The sequence below is a fragment of the Phycodurus eques genome, chromosome 10 (genome assembly GCF_024500275.1).
Source record: "Phycodurus eques isolate BA_2022a chromosome 10, UOR_Pequ_1.1, whole genome shotgun sequence".
Classification (NCBI taxonomy): domain Eukaryota; kingdom Metazoa; phylum Chordata; class Actinopteri; order Syngnathiformes; family Syngnathidae; genus Phycodurus; species Phycodurus eques.
Window position 1 is genome coordinate 1,635,615 of NC_084534.1, and position 22,776 is coordinate 1,658,390.

Here is a 22,776-nt window from a genome sequence, read left to right on the forward strand (position 1 = left end):
GAACATAAGGGCAATGCTGGGACGCGAAGACTCTCACCTGGACCTCTAGCAACATCTCCCCACTCGTCATATCCGCTCGGGTTCAGACTCCTGAGCGCACACCGCGTCTCCAGGCGCTGCTTTTTTTTTTTTTTACGCAGCAGCCGTGTCGCCGCTTTGAGCGCCAGAAGGAGGGGGTGGGGGCGGGGGGGCGGGGAGGGGGGGGGGGGGGAGAAACAACTCAACACGTGCAGGCTTATTGTTTGTATGTGGACGTGTACTATTTTACAATATGTGGAGGTTACTGCAAACGTGTTACTGCTGCTGCTGGATTTTCTCGGCAGTCGTGCCCTCATCAGAGTGCCATCGCGGTAAGTTTTCACCCTCTTGCATGCCAACACAGTTTGTTGTGTGGAGAAAAAAAAAAAAATACAAATATATATATATATATATTTTTTTTTTCTTGGCGCTTTATGAGCACCAGGACTGTCAGATGCCCCAAAAGGAGACCGGGTGCATCGCTTGCTTAAACCAACAGAACAGTTGATGTTTAAATGCTCTGTCAAGGGGGGGGTAGAAAGTGATTTCTTGATGTATTTATTGATTTATTTTGACACTTAAGCCGTGTCTGCATATTTGTGAAACGTTTTGGTCGGCCACTGAATTTTCTCCCAACTCGGATACAACCGAACCGAGTGTTCTCTTTCTTTTCAACCCTGGCCAATTACGTTTGGTAAAATATTCTTGTTGCGACGCCTGTTTGTACCTCTGCTCACCATGTCAATTCTTAGCTGCAGGCACACAAAATTCTTAAAAAAAAATATATATATAATAATAATCGAATATTTTTACATCAACGATGACCTTGACCTTACGCACCTGTACATTTTATTTGCGGAAGAGCCAAGCCTCTCATAACCGTTTATAAGTATTGGCATGAAGACGCTGACATGTTTCAATTCCGACATGCTTCAAACCACATCATCTAACGGAATACACAGCACAATGGATTGAATTACAGAAATGTCACGATAAAAAGAAAAAAAAAAAAAATATATTGATCTTGAGTGGTAGTTAATGCTTCAGTGTGAAGATGTCGTGTGATTTTGAAGTCCCGAATGTTATTTTAATAGTGTCCGACATCACGCGGAAATTAGCCGGCGCTTCCAAGATGAAAAAAATTGGAAATGTAACCCGTTACATATGATACAAGACTTTCCGATACCTGCCAAGTCTCGATTTATGTTTTCTCGAAACTCTTCGGCTGAGGAAAGACTGTCTGTACATACCCAAAGAGTGAATTATTGACTCATGGACACTCAGGATCCTTGGGAGCTCCGAATCCCTGCTTTTAAAAAGAACTTGCTGTCATGTTAAAATTCATGGCGCCCTGTAGCAGTCTATAAATATGACACATATTGTGTATGTTTTGTGAGTTTACAGAGATGTCTAACACAGACAGACAGACACACACACACACACACACACACACACACACGGTATGTAAACAACATTCAACGCCCGAGAGTTTCTGGTTAATAAATTAATATCGTTACTATGCACTCATTCGTATGATCTCGTACTGGTTTACAGTTTCAAAGGGTTCCTCTCATTGTGTGCATGTGTGTGTGTGTGTGTGTTTTCTGTTTGTTTTGGTGGGGTGTGTGTGGTGTTGTGTTGCTTCATTTGTCACCGCACGGCCCAAGTCTGGGAAGAGATCCAAGACGAGCGTGTTCAAATATCAGCAATTTTTTTGTATATGTTTAAACGTGTTTTCAATACCAAGCGTCTTCGGATGAGCCAGTCAAAACAGTAAAAAAAAAAAAATAATAGCGCGCTCATTCATTGGTAAATTGCAAGGACCCGGTTTCCGTCCCCGGCACCGCCTGTGTGGAGTTTGCATGTTCTCCCCGTGCCTGCGTGGGTTTTCTCCGGGCTCTCCGCTTTCCTCCCACATCCCCAAAAACATGCATGAATTGGAGACTCTAAATTGCCCGTAGGTGTGAATGTGAGTGAGGTCGGTTGTTTGTTTCTATGTGCCCTGCGATTGGCTGGCAACCAGTTCGGGGTGAACCCGATGACAGCTGGGGTTAGGCCCCAGCGCTCCCGCCACCCGCGTGAGGAGAAGCGGCTCAGAAAATGGATGGATGGATGGAGAAATCATATAAATGTGTCTTAAGTTATCAAACACATTTAAACAGAGTGCTGACAAATCGCTTATTTGTCACTTATAAGGTATTACAAATAGGTTAAAACTAGGTAAATAGGTGATTTGCATAAAAATGAACAGACCAAAGTGAAAAAAGTGTTTCCTCATGTAGTGACTTTATGAATGTACAGTGAAGCGGGAAATAAGACACAATTACAATCACAAGTTATCCATCGCTCTGCTCTCGTTCTCTCCTTCTGTCCGTTTCTTACATTATATCTTTGTCTGCGGCTCTATATTCCATTTCTTCTCCTTCCCCTGAGCTCGACCCCTTGCTGTCATGATACAGGCTATGGGTGACCCACCGTAGCTGGTGTGTGTTGAATGTTCTGGCTCATGATAGGAACAGAGTGTGCAACAACATCACCGGCAAGCTATTTTCCGAAGAATAGAGAGAAAGAAAGATCATCCCCTTTTCATAGCGTGTATGAGGGCTGGTAAAACCGAGTATCGTTCGGTGCGCGCTCTGCACGGGACAATTTTGCACTCTGGCTCCTCGCTACTTTTAAATGTACAAATACGATCTGTTAGGATGTGCCAAACCACTTCGACGTTATCCCTAATCAAGTGGCCGTCGCTCACAGACACAAACGGCTCACGACCCGAAGTCACCAGCAAACGAGGGTATGGGGGGGGGACACAAGAGGTAGTGCTGATGTAGTTTGCTTTGCTGAAAGATGTGAGTGCTTCACTTAATGTTGTTGATCATTTGGTAGTAAAAGTCAATAATTGGGCATGCACTAATTCACGGGCCAGAGCATTAAGAGCCATTTTGAATTTTAAATGAGATCAAATGCACTTTTTTTGTGCCCAGTGTGCGTTAAAGATTCCACTTCATTTTAGCGACAGTTAATAACTATTTGTTGTGAGCATTTGTGAAAGATAACTTGAATTTTTCAAATAAACGGGTGGCCTTTTTAGACCCCCAAGAGGCCCCAGGCAAGAAGGGAGATGGAGCCCCCCACCCCCACCCCACCCCACCCACGATGCATAAGCAATTATATACTTTATTCATAAATGGACACATAAAACAACAAATACGACCATCATTTCCTTTGTTGTCATGCCCATATTAGTACTGAGTGAATAGGACAGCATGGACATGGTTGACAGAGGTGCATTGTGACCCAGACCTTTCTTTGTGGCATTTGAATGTTTTTTTTTTTTTTTTTTTTTTTTCCCCCCCGTGTGGTTGTTTGGCTTTTCTCTGGGTACCTTTGTGAACCTACACAGGATAAGTAGCGTATAAATCGAATGGACGGATGTTTGAAAGTCACCCTGTTGACATTGCGTTTGTTGAATCTGCTTTGAGAGTATATCCGTTTGGAAGTGATGCAATCCATTTGAGTTATTTTAGTTTATGAATTCAATTTATGAATACAGTATATCCTTTTTGTTTTACTCCAAGTGTGTCATGTTTTTAGGCAGAGGTTACCCGAGGTGATTTAAATTGAAGGCCAAAATGTCCAGAAGGTTCCCCGTCTACCGTTCAAATTTGTCAACTTGCTGATCATTAATAACAACCCGCTGCTGTTATCATGTGTTCTGTTCAAGTAAAGAAAGAAGTGTCTTCTTGCAATACTTGAAATCATTTTGTAAAATATTTTTTGTTACTTGGGCCTTCTGCATTACATAACAATTGCCAGCAGAGCTGATTTACTGCAGCAGACATTTTTAGAACTGTCCCATCCATCCATTTTCTTTCCAGCTTCTCCTCACAAGGGTCGCGGGCGTGCTGGAGCCCATCCCAGGTGTCATCGGGCAGGAGGCGGGGTATACACCCCGAACTGGTTGCCAGCCAATCGCAGGGCACACATAAACATACAACCATTCGCACTCACATTCACACCTACGGGCAATTTAGCGTCTTCAATGAACCTAGCATGCATGTTTTTGGGATGGGGGATGAAACCGGAGTGCCCGGAGAAAACCAGCGCAGGCACGGGGAGAACATGCAAACTCCACACGGGCGGGGCCGGGGATTGAATGCCCTAACCAGTCGTCCACCGTGCCGCTCATTTTTAGAACTGTTAAAATACAAATGGCATGGGGTGACATTTTCTGAAAAAGGCACAGAATTGATCCTATATTATAACTCAATCTCATGATAACAGAAAAGGTATCCACTAAAACTGGGCCTGTCACCGAGTTGACAATTCATTAAATTACTCACCTTAATTTCAAAATGTCTCTTTTTGTAATATGGGTGATGCAATTTGAAGAGTCCTTTAAATTACCCAGATCATTTAATCTATAGTATGTTCAGAATAAAAGTTTCTTTGGTGTGAATGTTGGAGGCACGGTGACCGACTGGTTAGAGCGTCTGCCTCACTGTTCTGAGGACCGGGGTTCAAATCCCCGGCCCCGCCTGTGTGGAGTTTGCACGTTCTTCCCGTGGCTGCGTGGGTTTTCCCCGGGCCCTCCGGTTTCCTCCCACATCCCAAAAACATGCGTGATAAGTTAATTGATGACTCTAAATTGCCCGTAGGTGTGACTGTGAGTGCGAATGGTTGTTTGTTTGTATGAGCCCCGCGATTGACTGGCAACCAGTTCAGGGTGTACCCCGCCTCCTGCCCGATGATAGCTGGGATGGGCTCCAACACTCCCGCGACCCTTGTGAGGAGAAGCGGCTCAGAAAATGGATGGATGGATGGATGGATGGATAATATCAATATTTCTACATTTCTACACTGTATTGCTTGACGCTGCTAATTGTCACACATTTGTGTAATTTAACGGCCAAATAATGTCTCAGTGTTCAGATCTTTACAGAGATACAGTATGTTTATGGATTTTCAGCGTAATGTGGAAACTACGATTATCTGAGGTATCGTATTATTTACTTGTAGATCTGTTTGTACCCACTGAATAATGAAGCAGACAGCTCATGCCTGACAATGCTTCTTGTGGGAGGTTATGACGCCCACAAACGTGGCCCTGGCTCCAGCCTGCGGTGTTTGGAGACTGTGGTTAAGCGCTTTATTCTCAGAGCTTTCTAGGAGCAGAGTACATTGTTTATGCTGGAGTCCACCTTAATAATGTCATACTCCTCTGCAAAGCAACATGATTCAGTAATGATTCAGCCAACTGCTACTAGAACTACAGGCCGATGTGTGGCTCGGTGTGCATCAGCAACCTGACTGCTGCCAACATGCCTCTGGTCATCCGCACAATGGCCGGTTTATAGGCACGCAAACATCTGTTGTTTTTGGGATGAAAAGTGCTGAACACTACCACAGGCGTCTGCTAGCTGACACAGGGCATCACTTTTCCTCTTCTGTCGGCAGCGTGCGGTGTCAGCATTGAGAGGCATCGCACCCCTGTCATTGCGCTGCTCTTCAACCACGGGTTAACAAAACTGTCGAGAGATGGAGAAAGAAAAGGAAGAAGACAGAAGGGACATGGGACGAAAGAGATGTTTGGCATTCAATCTGTCACTTTCTGACATGAAAAATGAATGGGCCTTGTCGCTCCTGGCTCGGGAGAAAAAACAGAACAGTCATTGTAATCTCCCAAGTGCCTCTGCTGGCCCAACATGTGTAGCCCTCTTTCCATCTATCTCTGTCTCTTTTCGCTCTGTTTTTTGAACATTCATTCTCCATCTCAGTGCAGCGAGCGTGTATGTGAATTCATGTGCAGCGCATCCGCCTCTTTAAAATCCAGCGACAAATGAGACAAGTGTGTTGGTTAACCATTCGAAGCAGGCGTCTGTGTCACCAACCTTCTCGCTGAGCCTTTTTGTTACAGTGATACGGGAAGCGAAGTAGTGGGTGGGGGCTGACATTTAGGGAAGAGATTGGATATGCTTCATGGCCCTCGGTTGCCAACATTATCATCTTCATCATCTCAGTGCTCACTGGGCTATTATCTGGACTCAGCTGTGGCCAGGAAAATTCTTGCACGTCTGCGCAAGGTTCACTTTATCGGTGAGCTTGGGGCCTGTCATTGCGACCCCAGCTTTCCTTAATAGATTGATTAAAAGATACCATGGCTTGTCTGTGTGTACAGAAGATGTGACAGTTACAGGAGTGTCATCAGGCAGTAATCCACGTAGGATGCCGTTTTGGTAGCCTCTGCCTTTCATTATGATGTGCTTTCTTGGGATCGAGAAGGAGGGAATTGATAACCAAATCATTGGAAAAGAAACTTTCTTTTGTACAATTGGTTCAAGCAGGAAATGATGCCGTATTTTATAAGAAAAGGTGAAAATGATAATACTAATGTGAACGGCGCAGAGGTATTCGTAATATCAAGGATATGATGAATGAAGAGAAGCCTAAAGTGCTGTCTTATTTTGTGTTACTGATTAACGTCTGGGCGGCACGGTGGACGACTGGTTAGAGCGTCAGCCTCACAGTCCTGAGGACCGGGGTTCGATCCCCGGCCCCACCTGTGTGGATTTTGCATCTTCTCCCCGTGCCTGCGGGGGTTTTCTCCGGGCACTCCGGTTTCCTCCCACATCCCAAAAACATGCATTAATTGGAGACTCTAAATTGCCCGTAGGCGTGACTGTGAGTGCGAATGGTTGTTTGTTTCTATGTGCCCTGCGATTGGCTGGCAACCAGTTCAGGGTGTACCCCGCCTCCTGCCCGATGACAGCTGGGATAGGCTCCAGCACGCCCGCGACCCGCGTGAGGAGAAGCGGCTCAGGATGGATGGATGGATGATTAACGTCTCTGTTCAATTGAACATCCCACAGTCCCATCACTTGTTTTTCCTTGCAGCTCACAAAATCACAGTTCCACTATGCAGTGTCAAACAAACACATATTAGCTAACAGTTCCCTTTCTTTCTTCCATAACAGCCCCTGTTGAACCTAGACTCAATAGGCTTCTGGAAAATACACTTGGGGCTCTATTTTTGTAGACAGCGCATCTGCCTTGGGGCGCAAATGCCGGCATTTTCTAATTTTACTGCAAGCGCAAGGCCTGCTGCGTGTGTTTGCCAATTTGGCAGACCGGTCTGTGCTAAGTTGGTTGTTCCGGCTCAGCGAGAGTCCTTGGAGAGATGGGCCCGGCGGAGTGACATTTTATTGTCAGAAAGCCGGTCTAAATTCAGGCCTGCTCGGACCATGTCTAACTGCCCGCGCAGGTGAGTCTGCTGGCCAAACTAAATTTTGGTGAACTGGATTGGGGCACAGGAAGACATATCCTGGGTCTGCAGACATATTGAAGTCCCCAGTGTTTATCACCAGCTCATTCTGTATTTAATAAGGGTACCCGCTGACATTGTTACACAGTGACAGTGCTCCACTCACGCACGTATCGCTGCGGTTACGCATCGTCCTCTTCTACAGAGATATCTCTGTCAAGACTATCATTGCATCACATTTGATGGGCCAACTCTCACTGGAGCGTTTCACAGCCGAGTGTGAAGCGGCTCGGATGAAATCACTCTTGGATCTGCCGGTCTACAAAATTACCATCACCGGTCTAACACGTCCCTGGGACATGGTAATAAACATAAACACAAACATCCATCGATTTTCCGTACCGCTTATCCCCTCAAGGGTCGCTGACATGCTGGAGCCAATCCCAGCTGACTCTGGGCGAGAGGTGGGGTGCACCCTGAACTGGCCTACAATATCTATGAATGCTTTCCAAAATAATTTATGTTCTCGAATTGCCATATTTCCAGTTTCACAGTTCTATTCTTCCCACTGTCATTTGATAGTAAAGAGTTAAATAAATACCTTATAACTGATTTCTTTTGTGTTTGTCTCATCAGTAGAATGAATGCTGCAAGAGACTCTGGCGACTTGGGTTTGCGTGCAGCCAGACACACAGAGACACGTAAAAACATGCAAAAAGAGAAACTATGCAAATACAGCACAAGATGTTGCTAAGAGCGGAGAGGTATACACCACTTAGCCCTTTTGTTCCTCAATTTTGCTATGTGTGATGCTTCTGTGTCATTGTTTGGGGGCTCCATAGTGTCAAACGGAGGTTGGACTGACAAGCTGTCGGCTAGCGTGCAGGCTGATAAACCTAAATGGCAGTGACGCTAAACAAACACCAGGAGGTGAGCGGAGAAGGAGCCAGAATAGAGAAACAAATTGACTTGGTGTGAAAAAGAACATTTGATCTATGCCTGCCCTCTAAATTGAAACTTGTGACACCGTCAGGTTGTTTTAGCATTGCTAAGATTCAATTTGATGGCGCAATCCTGACAGTGAGGCAGCTGAAGTCTAACAGGTGTTTTTTTTTTTTTATTATTTTGGCCAGGGGTGCCTTGTCAGGACTTTCAGACACTTTCTGTTCATTTGTCAGACTTGATAGGTGGCCATTCACTCTGGAGCTGTGACAGCTCTCCAATACACCAGTGAAAAGTGTAGATGGGTGATCCTGCCATTTCCCAGAACACTTTTTCATCCTGAATGGGGGAATGCACTTCACTCGCCTCCCATCAGTCATTCCAGCTGACAGGGATGGAGGCAGCTGCGTTCACCCTCTGAAAGGTGAAAGCAATGTTACCACCTCGCTATGAGATCTGGTATTTTAGTAAGACAATAGTCATATTTTACTTAACGCCTTTTTTCTCAGGTCCTTTGCATGACGACTTTGCTGCCTTATTTCCTTAACTCATAATATATTTTCAAATTTCCATCATTTTTAACTTTTAAGAATGTTCTTCTTTCTATTCATAGAGCAGTATTAGACTTTTTGTAGGCCCTGATGGTGTCTCTCTAGCGCTGGCCATAAAGTTTCATCTCGTTTCCTTTTTAACAAAATGGATGAATCAGTTGTCAAATGTGCATTGATGTGCTTTAGTTTGCAGTCAAATTATTTGAAATTAAATCCAATTTTAATCCATCCATCCATTTTCCACTCCGCTTATCCTCACTAGGTTCACGGGGGGTTCTGGAGCCTATCCCAGCCTAACCGGCATTCGCGCTCACATTCACACCTCCGAGCAATTTAGAGCTTTCGGTTAACCTGCCATGTATGTTTTTGGGATGTGGGAGGGAACCACAGTACCCGGAGAAAACCCACGCATGCACAGGGAGAACATGCAAACTCCCACACAGGCGAGGCCGGATTTGAAAGCAGGTCCTCAGAACTGGGAGACAGATGTGCTAACCAGTCGCCCACCATGCTGTCTATTACAATGAATAGTTCATGAAAACTCAAAGATTCCGGATTATGCATGAAGTCATGAAGGGGTATGTTTAGGACACTTGGACAATCTTAAAATATCCTGCCATCATTTCATGGTGATGTCTACTGGCTTTGATATGACAGATTTCGGGGTGCTATGCACACATTGCGCAGCTCATTTCATGAAACCTCATCATGGAAATGATTCATGGTTCCTGATTTAAAATGGAGAGAAATCAATCTCAAACGACTTGGCAAGAAGAATCATTACAACCAACCCTCATTTTGTTGGATGTTTGCTGTATTTTGGACGACAAAAAGTATTTTTCTCAGCTATATTTAAGGCAAACTAGTTAATCAGGGTTTTCTGTCTCTTTAATGGTTTCTTAAACCGTAGAGCTTAGTGCACAACTGCAAGCAAGCCTCCAATAACTGTTATATTTTAATTTTATGGAGGCCAGGGTTCAGCGGACCATGTATATCTCACTATAGACCACTTTAGGGACCCACAACCAAAGCTCTCCCTGTCAATTAGATGTTCTAAATGTTTCTATTGTAAAATGAATAAAGTCTATCATTTCCTTTGGATTTTTAAATAAAGATTGTTATTTGTGCTGTGTAACACAGTAGCACAGTGTGATTCTGAGCTTTCAGCTGTTCATATCCTCTCCCTTACTTGAGTGAGATTGAAGACAGTGAATAAAGAAGAGAGAGAATCGGGTGGGGGGGGTGGGGGGGGAATCATTGCATGTCAAGAAGTATTGTGTCACACATGCAGAAGAGAACTGTGCAGCTCTCATTAAATCCTTGTGCAGTGGTGTTGCTTTTTCCACTTTAATGCTTGGAAGATGCTGGCATCCTCCTTGGAGAGAAAAGGGGACTTTGGGGCACCAAGGCAAGTGCATAGCCCAATTTGTCTTGGATCCAAGGGGAGTGGGTTTCAGCAGTAATGCGTCGCCTCTTTCTTAATCTCGAGTGACATCTTTTTCTCCGTCTTGCGATGCCCCTTTTCTTGTTGTTGATGTCTTCAAACTGTCTTGTTTGACTTCATATTTTGTCGATGTGTTTTTCCATTTTTTTTTTTTTTTTTTTTTTAGCTAGCCTCATAGGAGATAAAGACAATATATAAACAAAAGTTAATTGAAATTGGAACAACCGATTGGTTTGACGGTAATAAGATATGTGCAAAGAAAAAAAACGAGAAGAAAAATCAGCATGGATCATCAAAAGGATAAAAAAAAACATTTCCCCAACAAAGCCCGAAGGGGATCTGATTTTCATTGATTGGTTATGCTTCCATGTTCTTCCTTTGCACACCTGAATTATCTTCCTTTGACCTTCTATGGCTAACAGCTAAACTGTGCTGCTGTATTCATCATAACACAAGCGCTACTTGAAGCTCAGCCAATAGAAAAAAATGATGTCAAAACTACACAGTGGCAAACGCGGTGCTTGGTCAGAAAAAAATTGGTTGACATTTGGACCCACTTAATATGTAATGCAGTGGACTGAAAAGTGTGTGAGTGTGTGTGTGTGTGGAATTATTTGGAAGAGAAGCCACGCGGCGAGCAAACTGAAGAGACACCTCAAGGAGTCAGATAAAAAAGGATGTGTTTTGTCATTTTAAGATGACTAAAGACAATAATGTTAAGAGCAGCCATATATATATATATATATATATATATATATATATAGAGAGAGAGAGAGAGAGAGAGAGAGAGAAATTTAGAGAACAATAAATATTCAGTGGAAAAAGCAACTGGTGAGTCATTTCTGATATATGCAAATTCAAATATTGGCCATAAATACCGCTTTAAAACATTTAACAATAGAATAATATGTACAACCCGGTGGGGTTAAAACTTTACAAAGTGTGTCCTCATGTGTATACAGAACAAACTTTTACAGGCGGGTCCAAACCCAACACCCAAAATGGTGATCACTCGACGTAGGGAGCGATTTCAAAACAATAGCGAACCTTCTGTTATCTGTGTCGTATTCTTTATACGTGGATGCCAAGAAGTCTTATTCAGTGCAAGTCTGGGAAAAACTCTGGGATCTTCGGCGCACATTTCCAGTAGCCTGGACAATCAGGCCTTCAAAATAAAGTTACACAAGGAAACCAACATTGTTAAACCACAATCTGCACTAGTATTGTCGGAGAAAACGGTGGAAATAAAAGGCAAACCGTTTCCATGATTAAGGAATTATCACCAGACATTGCTGGCTGGTAAATCAGACACACACCAATTTCTATTCTGTAGTACTCGTCTGTGAAAATCACTGCTGTGTCTAGCTCGTCGAGTTACCTTTGATACGTGTGTTAACCGAGCAGCCGGGATATGAGCCCACTAGCACACTCATTATGTTCCTAAACAACTTCATCATTACCTGTGACAACATTGTATTTTTTTTTTTTTGCCAATGCGATTGAAATGATAACTTCACTGAAAGACCCTGCATGTTGGCGAACCGTGTGCTTGTCCAGCAATCAATGCAGCTGTGCCCCTCGGTGCTCAAAGACCGGTAAGAACAGGACAAACAGTCAAACACACGAGTACATAATGAGAACTCTTGCGAGGAGCTACAGTAGGCTGAGTACACGCCCGGGCGGTCATACACAGACTAACGGGCCAAGCTGGGTCAATCACATTTAAGCTCCTGATGACACTCACTCGGCACTCACTAGGAAACACTATAGTTCTTGTTGTGACTTCAGGCTTGTCCCAACGTACAGTAATTACACTTATAAAGTCGGTTTATATTTGTTTACATTACATTATTTTTTATTGTTTCATTAGGGCTCGGCGATAATATGTTCTCAATTAGTGACTGCGATAAACGTCACGTCGATCACGGTGATCAGCTTCGCGCATATTTACTCAATCAAACATGGCGGAAATGTGTGCGACAACAGCCGAACGCAGTCGTCCTTTTCCTGCTTCGCTTTCATTTGCAAGTTGTAAAAGTAAGCGAAATGACTGAACGTGGAGCTAAACTCATCGCTGAGGGCAGAGAAATGGATGAATGCCACGACTTGGTGTCATCCTCCGAACAGGAGTATACTTTGACAAGTCACTCAACGTCTCTTGCGTGGCGGTGTTTCCAAAGTGACGTAGAGCAACGCTGTTCACTAGTCGATGTGCAAGGTATGTCGGTGCCCTCAAAAACGGGTAACACAAAAAACCTGCTGATTAATTTGAGGAGGTACCTCCCAAGTGATTATGTGGAAAGTATACAAATGCTACCAGCACACACATGTGCTGTTACATACCTGATAATACCACGTAGCATTAGCAGTTAGCCACTCAAGCCACCAAACCGACACAGCAATCAGTCGCGTCATCGTCACTATTCAGGTGGTTTGGAACATGAAAGGGACGAATCTGTATTGTTATTAAAGATGATGCACATTTGAAAGTAGCAATAATGTTTAACAGGGTATCTTCCATCATAACTGGAGAATGATAATGTTTACAATATAAGGTGCCTTTATTATCCACATAGGCGGAGTTTGTTTATTTTGTATCTTGTATACAGGGGAGGAAATAATTATTTGCTCCTTCACTGATTTTGTAAGTTTACCCATTGACAAAGACATGAGCGGTTTATTTTAACAGGGAGCGATAGAATATCAACAAGAAAATCCAGAAAGTCATGTTTTAAAAAAGATTTATTTCCATTTCCCTGAGTGAATTATGTATTTGATCTCCTACCAACAACAAACAATTCTGGCTCCCACAGTCTAGTCCTCTCAGATTACGAAACTACTCCTAATCTAAATTTGTTAGCTATATAAAAGACACCTTCCCAACTTGTTGCTTGTATTAAGACACCTGTCCACAGAATAAAAAAAACAAGACACCAACCTCTCCATTCTGGGCAAGACCAAGGAACTTTCTAAGGGCATCAGGGACGAGATTGTAGACCTGCACAAGGTGGAATGGGCTACAAGATCATTGGCTGAGGCTGAGTGAGAAGGAGACAACTGTTAGTGTGATAATTTGAAAATGGAAGAAACATAAAATGACTCATCCTCCCTTGGTTTGGGGCTCCTTGCAAGATTTCAACTCGTGGTTATCAATGATCATGAGAAAAGTGAGGCATCAGCCCAGAAGTTTGTGCAAGGAGCTTGTTAATGACCTCAAGGCAGCTGGAACCACAGTCACCAAGAAAACCATTGGTAGCACACTATGCCGTAATGGATTAAAATCCTGTAGCGCCTATAAAGTCTCCCTGCTCAAGAAGGCACATGGACAGGCCTGTCCGAAGTTTGCCAGTGAACACCTGAATGATTCAAAGAATGATTGGGAGAAGGTGATGTGGTCAGATGAGACCAAAATCGAGCTGTTTGGAATCAATTTGACTCGCCGTGTTGAAGGAATTAACACTATGACCCCAAGAATACTGTCCTGACATGGAGGTGGAAGCATTATGCTTATGGGGTGTTTCTTTGCAAAGGGGCAGGTCAACTTCACCACATCGAGGGAAATATGAATAGAGCCTTGTACCGTGAAATCTCTTTCTCTCAGGCAGGAAACTTCAAATGGGTCGTGGATGGGGCTTCCAGCACGACGATGACCCAAAGCACACAGCCAAGGCAATGAAAGAGTGGTGAAAGAAGAAGCTAAGCCAGTCTCCAGACTTAAATTCCATTGAAAATCTGTGGAGGAACCTGGAACCTTAAGGATTTGGAGAGGATATGCAAAGAGGTGTGGTCCAAAATTCCTCCTGAGATGTGTGCAAACCTGGTGATCAACTACAAGAAACGTCTGACCTCTGTACTGGGCAACAAGGGGTTCTCCACCTTTAAGTACTAAGTAATGTTTTGATAGGGGGTCAAGTACTTGTTTCCCTCAATGAATTGAAAAAGAATTTTAATATTTTGTTTAATGTGATTGGCTAGATTTTCTTTTTGATATTCTAGCCCTCCCTGTTAAAGTACACCTACCATTAAAATTATATAGACCGTTCATGTCTTGTCAGTGGGTAAACGGAGTGTTGTTACTCCTACTACGACTACTACTACTCGAGCTTTAGTTTTCAGAAAATGTTTTAAAACTGGCAGTTTAAAAAAAGTTTAAAAACAAAAGAAAAAAATAATAATGGAGATCAGATGATATGAAAATATAAATTGTGATCTTTTTTTATTTTTGCCATATTGCCCAGCCCTATGTTTAATAATGTTTTTATACAACACATTGATCTTTTTAGTAATTAAAAACACAACGAAACATGGTGTTGTTGTTTTTTGGAATAAATTAATGGAATTTGAGTTCATTTACTATAAATGGGGGAAATTAAGTTATATAAATTAAATTGAGTTATGAACTTGGTCACAGAATGATTTAAACTTGTAAGTCAAGGTACTGCTGTAGTTATTTAGAACATGAAGCTGGTACAAAATTGTATTATACAAAAACATCAACTCTAGTTTTTGTTTAAATATCAGCGGCTTTGAGAATTATTTAATTTTGTTTTTTTTTAATCAACAAAGAAAAATTTAAAACACCCAGTTTATATATTTGTTAAAACTCCAATGCTGAAATCTCAAGTCAAATGCAAAATATATGATGAGTATAAAAATATGCTTTGTGTCAACCTGGAGTACAGGCAGTTGGTTTGCATCAGCATGCACAGTATGCAAATTCCAGCGTCTTCGTGTCGCCCCCGTAGCAATATTCCCATTTAAATATAAATGTAATTAAGTCCTTGTGAGTTTATAGCTACAGTTTCATCTGAGACTGTCAAACACTCATTGGTCCAACAGGATGACAATGCACCTGTGGACTCCAAGGTTGCTCTGATCTAATTGGCTATATTAATCAGATGGAAGGTAGATGAGCAGTTGCTTTTGTATGACTGCATTTTTCTTCACAGGGATGCTTATTTTTCTGTCTAGCTGATTATAACATATCCCAAGCTGACCGCTTAAGGTTTTGCCTCCTGCTCCAGATGTTCAACAGATGGGGTTCCCGAATATCAGTCTAGGGGTATGCAGGTTTCCACTCAAGCTGCTTGCTATCATGGATTAGTCACTGTTTTGTGTTCTTAAAAGCACTTGTGGGCTCCCATTCTTCTCCTTTAAAAGGCAATGTGTGTGGCGCTAACCCAATTGACTTAATATTTATTAATTCATGTTTCAGCTAAAAGTTAAATATAGCATTGTTAAAATCGTTATTTGGGACTGGTTTATCACGTCAAATGGTTTATATGTGCAAGTTTTAACATGACTTCCTGTTTTAAGCTTGCAGCCTTTTATTTTGAAGGGTACGCACCGGAACTCAGCATTTTGGCACAAAATGTAACTTCACACGGCACCGGTGTTTTTTAAAAAAAATTATTATTATTATTAATTTTTTTATTTTTTGTTTTAATGCATGGGACCAAATGGTATAAAACATTGATTCTGTTCCTTACCAACCGATGAGGCACAAGGTTAGTGTATGTATGAATTTTGTCTCAATTCAGTATGATGTAAAGTTGCTACGGTGAAGTTTTAGCTCCGTGTTAAGCGTTTTTTTTCTGTCATCGGCTCTTACGTTAGTTTGAAGACTAAAATAAATGCTAAAACCCATCAGCGCAAAAGTGCAACCAACCGTTTACCTTCTTAGCTGTCTCAATGGTGGCATAGACGTATTTTATTGTTTCACTCACCCAAATGACTGAGAGTTGACTTCGCTGAAGCTCCGCGTGGTGAAGGCTGAGGCTCGATGCGCGTCAGTGGCTACACATCGTGAAAGCCTCCTTTGCACAATATAATGTTACTCCAAGTGTTGCACTGAGGCGACTGGTCATTAATTTTAACAAAGTTAAGACAAACTTTTGTTCGCCGCCACCGCCGCCGCCGTTCTGCACAAGCACGTCTTTGTGAGCGTTCTTCTTCGTTGGTTTTTGATGCTTCTTTGTTGGTTTTCGTCACTTCTTCTTCACAGCCAGAACACTAGGCATCGAAACTGGGAACCGAACTTTTTAAATTTGAACAATTCTGGGTGAACCGGGTTGTTAGTTCCGGTTCCAGTCGGTTCTCGATTCTCGATGCCCAACCCTATTTATATGTGCCCTGCGATTGGCTGGCGACCAGTTCAGGGGGTACCCCGCCTCTCGCCCAAAGTTAGCTGGGATAGGCTCCAGCACGCCCGCGACCCTCGTGAGGATAAGCGATACGGAAGATGAATGAATGAATGAATTTGAAATGTGGATTCGTCAGACCACGGCACACTTTTCCACTTTGCGTCAGTCCGTCTCAGATGAGCTTGGGCCCAGAGAAGCTGATGGCGTTTCTGGATGTTGTTAATATATGGCTTTCCCTTTGCATAATACATATTTAACTTGCATTTTTAGATGTAGCGATGAATTGTGCTAACTGACAATGGTTTTCTGAGTGTTCCTGAGCTCACGTGGCAATATCCTTTACACAAGGTTGCCGGTTTTTAATTCAGTGCTGCCTGAGGGATCGAAGATCACGGGCATTCAATGTTGGCTTTCGGTCTTGCCGCTTGCGAGATTCTCTGAATCTTTTGATGATATTCTGGACCGTAGATGAGGAATTCCACAAATTCGTTGCAATTTTACAAGAATGCTGTTCTCGTGCTGTTGGACTATTTGCTCACGCAATTGTTCACAAAATGGTGAACCTCGCTCCATCATTGCTTATGAACAACTGAGGCTTTCAGGGATGTTGCTTTTATACCCAATCATGACAATTACCTTTTTCCAATTTAACCTGTTCACCTGTGGAATGTCACAAACGTTTTTTTTTTTTTTTTTTTAGCATCCTTCACTTTTCCCAGCTTTTTTGGAACATGTTGCAGGCATCAAATTCGACATAAGAAAATATTACACCCCCCCCCCCCCCCCCCCCCAAAAAAAACCCCAAGACAAAACAAAAAAACAATAACGGTCATCAGTTTGAACATTAAATATCTTAACTTCATGAGAATTGGAGTTTGTGTTATGTTCATGATGGATACATTTGGATGCACTCCTTGTGCAAGCGCGCCTCGACAGTAGACAGCGAGCAGACTAGCATCTTTCCATCAACTAGTTGCCATTTTTATATTTCTGTCTGCAGCGGGACTCAAACCCATCACCCTGTCCATCCAAAGTCCCGAGATGAGCTCCTATGAAAGTCAAGAAATAAGATTAGTTCTCAAATTCAATATTAAAATAATCTGATATATTAGAGATACAAATATAGTGCAGATTCAAACTGAACTTGCATATATAAAATGAGCAAAATAAACTATTTAATTAGATATGTTAACTAAATCAAGTTTTGCTTCAAGAATTACAATGAAATATTACTCTGCTGTCATCATTCCTTTGATTTATATTTTTCCCTCCCAGCTTAATCTGTTTTTATTAGTGTCTTGTGTCTTTTCGTGGCTTGCTCTTTGCGCCTGGAGCCCTGTTTAAAGCTCTGACTGTTGAAAAAGGCCTCTCAGGCGATGTCACTCCAAAGACCACTGCTGTGTCTTGATGTTGACAGGCGCTGGCTGAGCCAACTAAAAGCAAAATCTAATTACCATTAAATTGGCAAGTCCCCATAGCTAGCCCATTAGCCAAAATTAGCGCACACTGTCACACACACACATTTTCCTCTTCACACTCACACTTTCCCTGCCCTTGCCACGAGCCTCATTTTAAACTATGTTATTGGCTTCAACTTTCAGAAGAATTGTCTTAAGCGCAGTAGATGCTGTCTCATCTAAATGTTCCCCCCCTTACATTTTTATTCCGTGGCGGGACAGTGGGCGACTGATTAGCACATTCTAATTAGCATATATAGCTAGTCATATAGTATTAGCATGCTTCCTTTTGCCACCTACACTGACATATAGTCGAAATTATTATTATTATTAAAACAAGCCTTTCAGTTTTGCAGCAGGCAGACCAACCCAAAGCTTTATTAGCAAAAGTGCATCAACTTAGCCAGTGAGAAAAACAAACACAAACACTTAATTGCTGTGCATAATGGTGGAAATGAGGCAGAAATCATCTCGACTAAAGTGGCAAGAGAAGGCAAGACTGCAGGAATTTAAAAAAAGGAGTATTTATTAGGGCCCGGCCAGCAATTGCCGCAAGCTGTTGTCGTAGGAACTCTGTTCTTTTTGAGAATATGCTATCGAGTTCTTGTTTAGCATGATAAAGTTGGTTCCTAAGTCGGTCCGTCGGATTTATTGCTTATTCTTCAGTAAGTTGTTTGATTTTCATCTTCAATTCGCTTTCTAATTTTTCTACTTGTTAATTCTTGTAGGAAGAGTATGAAATGGTTTTGCTTTTAATTACAGCTTTCCATTCTTCCCAAAGTAAGGATGACGATATACTTTAGAGTTGCAGAGTCATTCGTATCTAGAAAATCTTTCCATTCCTTCCTTACAAAAAAATAAAATAAATAAATATATATATATATATATATATATATATATATATATATATATATATATATATATATATATATTACACGTTAAAAAATATATATAGCTGTCTGAACACTTATGTATTGGCCTTCTGGGTCAATTATTGTACTATTTAGTGTAAAAAGTAACTTATTATGAATTAGTATTGAGACTCCTCTTTGTTGGCTGTTAGTGCTAGCTGTAAATGTCTGACAAAATTTACATCACAAAGGTAATTTTCCTCTGATTTAGACAAAAAAGTTATGTGCGACATATTAATAAAAAGTGTACAATTCTTCTACGTAAGTGAATGTGGGACAAACTGAGTGTATCGTCTATATGTGTGTGGGAAAGATAGATAACTCTCAGATATATTATTCATCAAATGGGAAATGTCTTACTGTATAGCTGGCAATATGAGGTTGTGTTTAGAGGTATTATGTAATGAAGTATTGAACATATTTTATATGAGTTCAGCATAGCCAAACCATGTATACGGAAGATAACGGGATATATCACGAGTAATACATACAAACAAAAGTAACATGCAAATACATATGTGTGCATTGGGGGCAGGGAGGGGGAAAAGAGGGGGGCCTTAAGTCGAGAAAAGGAACTGCCATAGAGAAAGATGAGTAAAAAAGAAAACAAGGGCAATGTCCCATGTCAATGAGTGGAGGGTGCAATAGGACCTGCGTGAGTCACTTTATACCCCACCTAAACCAATTAAAAAACTAATTACTAAAACGGTTTCTTACACAATATACCAAATATTAGCGCAAACTCTTCTGTTAGAAGAGACAACGGGTGACTTTGGAATCGCAAAACAGTTGACCGTCCACGCATAGTTTGTCCACAACCAGTGAGGCGCGTTTTCCTTGTTGCCAGTAGTTCTTCATTATAAGGTACAGGACTTTGCGTTGCTCGTTGATTTTGCATGGGAATTGGTCATTCATACTGAACTGTGTACCCTTTAGCTCCTGTCCATTTGACTTTAAGACTTTCTGCTGGAAAGGGACAATTGGACAGGGTTGATTCCCTGCTTGCGGTCCTCCGAGTCTGTGGTAAGGTAATGTTGGTAAGTGTCACCTTCGGGATTTTGAGCTGTCGACATGAATTTTTTTACACGAGCCTCTGGATTATCAGGTGTACTCACGCATGCTTCTTAACTGTAAGTCCAGCATTGCTTCTTTGATTTTTTTCTTTTTCTTTCTTGAGAACTTCAACCTCAGTTGTCACCGCTTTCATGGCTAAATGAAGTTTGGCATTGTCTTCTTTTAGCTCCTTGCCTTGCTGGTACGTGAACTCCAAGATGGTTTTGAGCTCCTTAATCTCCTGGTAAAATGAGAAGTGATCAGTTCTTGTGAATAGAGGAGAAGACTTGAAGATGGGCGTTGGGTGAGCTGGGTAGTAGATCTTCTGTGCTCATAGATGACTTAGCCTTCTGTCTTTTCAGCGGGTTGCTGCGGTCGTCATGGAGGGATCCGCTAGCTTGCATGATGAAATGTTAGAAAGATCCGTCGATCGAATCTTCGAGTGGCTTCATGATGGTCATCTTGGTGTCAGCAGCGTTTGGAATAAAGTAATTAATAATAACACTGGAGAACACAATTTTTGTTGAGTTAGGTCTGACAGCTGTTTTTAACAAATATTTGGGTGCGGAATCCAAAACTGATCTCAGTTTTTCTCTATCATGTCAAGTTTTTGAACTATAGAGCCCCTGTACTTAATAGATATGTGCTTGTTTTATATAACTTTTCAAATATTGGCATACAATGAAATATGAGAGAAACGGGCATGACTGCAATGTTTATTTAACACTATTATGTTTTACAAAGGATATGGCATAAACCCTCTTAATTCCTACTATGCTAGGTTTGTGTTTGCAGATATTGATAGTACTGACCAATTGGGAACTGCACACACCTCTCACCATCTCAATTGTGACTGCACAAACAAGTTGCCGCGTAGCTGTAGATGAGTCCAATTGTAATCAGCTGGCAAGTCTTACTACAGCTAATCAGTGGAATTTTGCTTATCTGGAGGGTAAGGTGTGGAGAAAAAAACTTGATGTGCTAGAAAAAAACTGACTGTAATTTTGGAATCAGCAGACCAATTTTACTTTTAATCAGCATAAAAATCAAACTCAACGGATTTTCCCCCCCAAATTATTCCCCTGCAAAAAGAGGAGGAAAAAGTGGATGAGGAGGAAATTAAGTCTCGGGTTTGCTAATGTGGTCTTGCAGCGTTGCCACCAAGTTTTGTCTGGGAAGTCTCGCTGTCTCTCGTGGTGTCCGAAGGCCTCTCTACCTCTTTTGGAGGTCTCTTCATGATTTTTTTCAAAGATAACATTTTGCACCTTTTTTGACCATTTTTTTCCACATTCACAGGGTTCATACTTTTCCAAACTTGTCCTACAGCTTCCATCTGATTGACTTCAAACTTGGTGTGTAGCATCTCCTTTTAAAAGCTTTTTATTTCGCCGGTCTATATGACGGGGGCGGGGCATCAAATTTTGCACATCAGATTTCCTTTACAACAAAACAGGAAGTGCTCAATAACTGTCCATGCGCCAAAATATCCCAAACTTCACGTATTAGCTGCTCGCAGCTCTAATTAATTTAATTTGTATTTTTTTAAAGAGTCAACAAAAGAGGTACCGGGGCAAAGGATCAGAAATCATAATTGAAAGTGATTTAAAAAAGAGATAATGAGGCACACCTGGACAAGAGGCGAGTGGATCAAGAGAGCTGACGGACTGACGTAAATGTAGCGGAACTGAGGACACCAGGTGGAGACAATTACATGACAAGCAGACAGGTACGTCAGGAACACAGGAAACAACAACAGCAAAAATCGCAACATTGGAAAGTGAAATGATCCGTTCAAATGTCAAGCCACAGAACACAGATCATAACACCCGTCTCGCATTTCCAAGGCAGGTTCAATTAATTCCGCAATTAAGAATTTTTCATCGATCTTTTCATTTTTCATGTACAGCATTAACAATGTCGCTCTTGTATGTTATTCATCTTTCATTTTCATCCTCAGTACATTTCCTTTATCGCTGTCATGTGGCTGTCAGCGGTGTTGTTCACAGCTCTGTTCATATTTGGTCTAAGTGGGTCAGGCTGACAGTCAACTTGTCTTTGCATGCATTCTTCTTTCAAATAATTGTTCACTTCCCAGATTTATTCCAACTATTGATAGCTACTATTCTACCAGTACATTTAGAAGAATACACCTGTTCCAGACATTTTATTTGCCATTTTTCAGGGAGAAATGCCAGACCCATTTTTTTAATTGAGATAATTACATTCAAGTCTTCCCTAGTTTTTTTTTTTCTTTTTAATGTAGACATGAATTACTGTACAAATGAAATGTTTTTTAGAAAGTATTGAAGGACATTGGTATACCGTACTGCAGTTTTTAATTCTCTTTCTTCTTTATGTTCCCTAATCCTGATATATCCCAGTGGTAGCCATCTGGTGCAGTCAACATGTTTATCAAATAAAGCAACAAATGTCATTTTTAAGCTATTTGTATGGCCATCAATAATATCTTAATCTTTCTTTCATGAGTTTATGTTAAGAGCCCCATCAAATCCGCCCCCGTTACAAAAATGGCGTAGTCTACTTTTGTTTATCAGGGTTAATTTAAAAATGGTGTTTTGGGATTTGAGGATTGCTCAGAGAACGTGTACTTTAAGCTTACATTTGAATGCATAAAGTAATCCAGTTGATCAGAGCTAGACAGGATTTCAGATCTTGTCACGGAGAGGAGTTGGACTAAATCAAAGACATGGGCTGTGTCCCAATTCAGGGTTTGCACCCACGGAGGCTACATTTGCATTGTGGCGACATTATTGCATTGCGTGAAAGGCTGTCTCAATTTGGTAAAGCGCAAAGACTTCTTCAGTTGTGGCTGACAATATGTCCTTCTCCACTGCACAATCGAAGTGTACATTTGGAACAACCTTCAGAGTCAACCGTTTGCCGTCATTTTTTTGTGTGCCAATGCAGCACAAAGTCGTAAAAAGCTAAGCATCTTAAAATACAAGTACTGTAGTTTGTGTTTATACACATTTGAG

At 41.6% G+C, this 22,776-nt stretch overlaps 1 protein-coding gene across 6 annotated transcripts in view; it reads left to right on the forward strand.

Moving 5' to 3' along the window:
- Positions 1-211: 211 nt before the first annotated feature.
- The window catches only part of LOC133408831 (receptor-type tyrosine-protein phosphatase gamma-like), a 436,974-nt gene continuing 414,409 nt past the window's right edge, over positions 212-22,776 (forward strand). For all 6 annotated transcript variants that reach the window (XR_009769331.1, XM_061688097.1, XM_061688098.1 and 3 more), the window contains exon 1: positions 212-350. Coding sequence is in view for 5 of the 6 variants with exons in the window: in XM_061688097.1 (XP_061544081.1) it covers positions 272-350 (79 nt within the window). In the remaining variant the exon portion in view is untranslated. The remainder of the gene's footprint in view (positions 351-22,776) is intronic.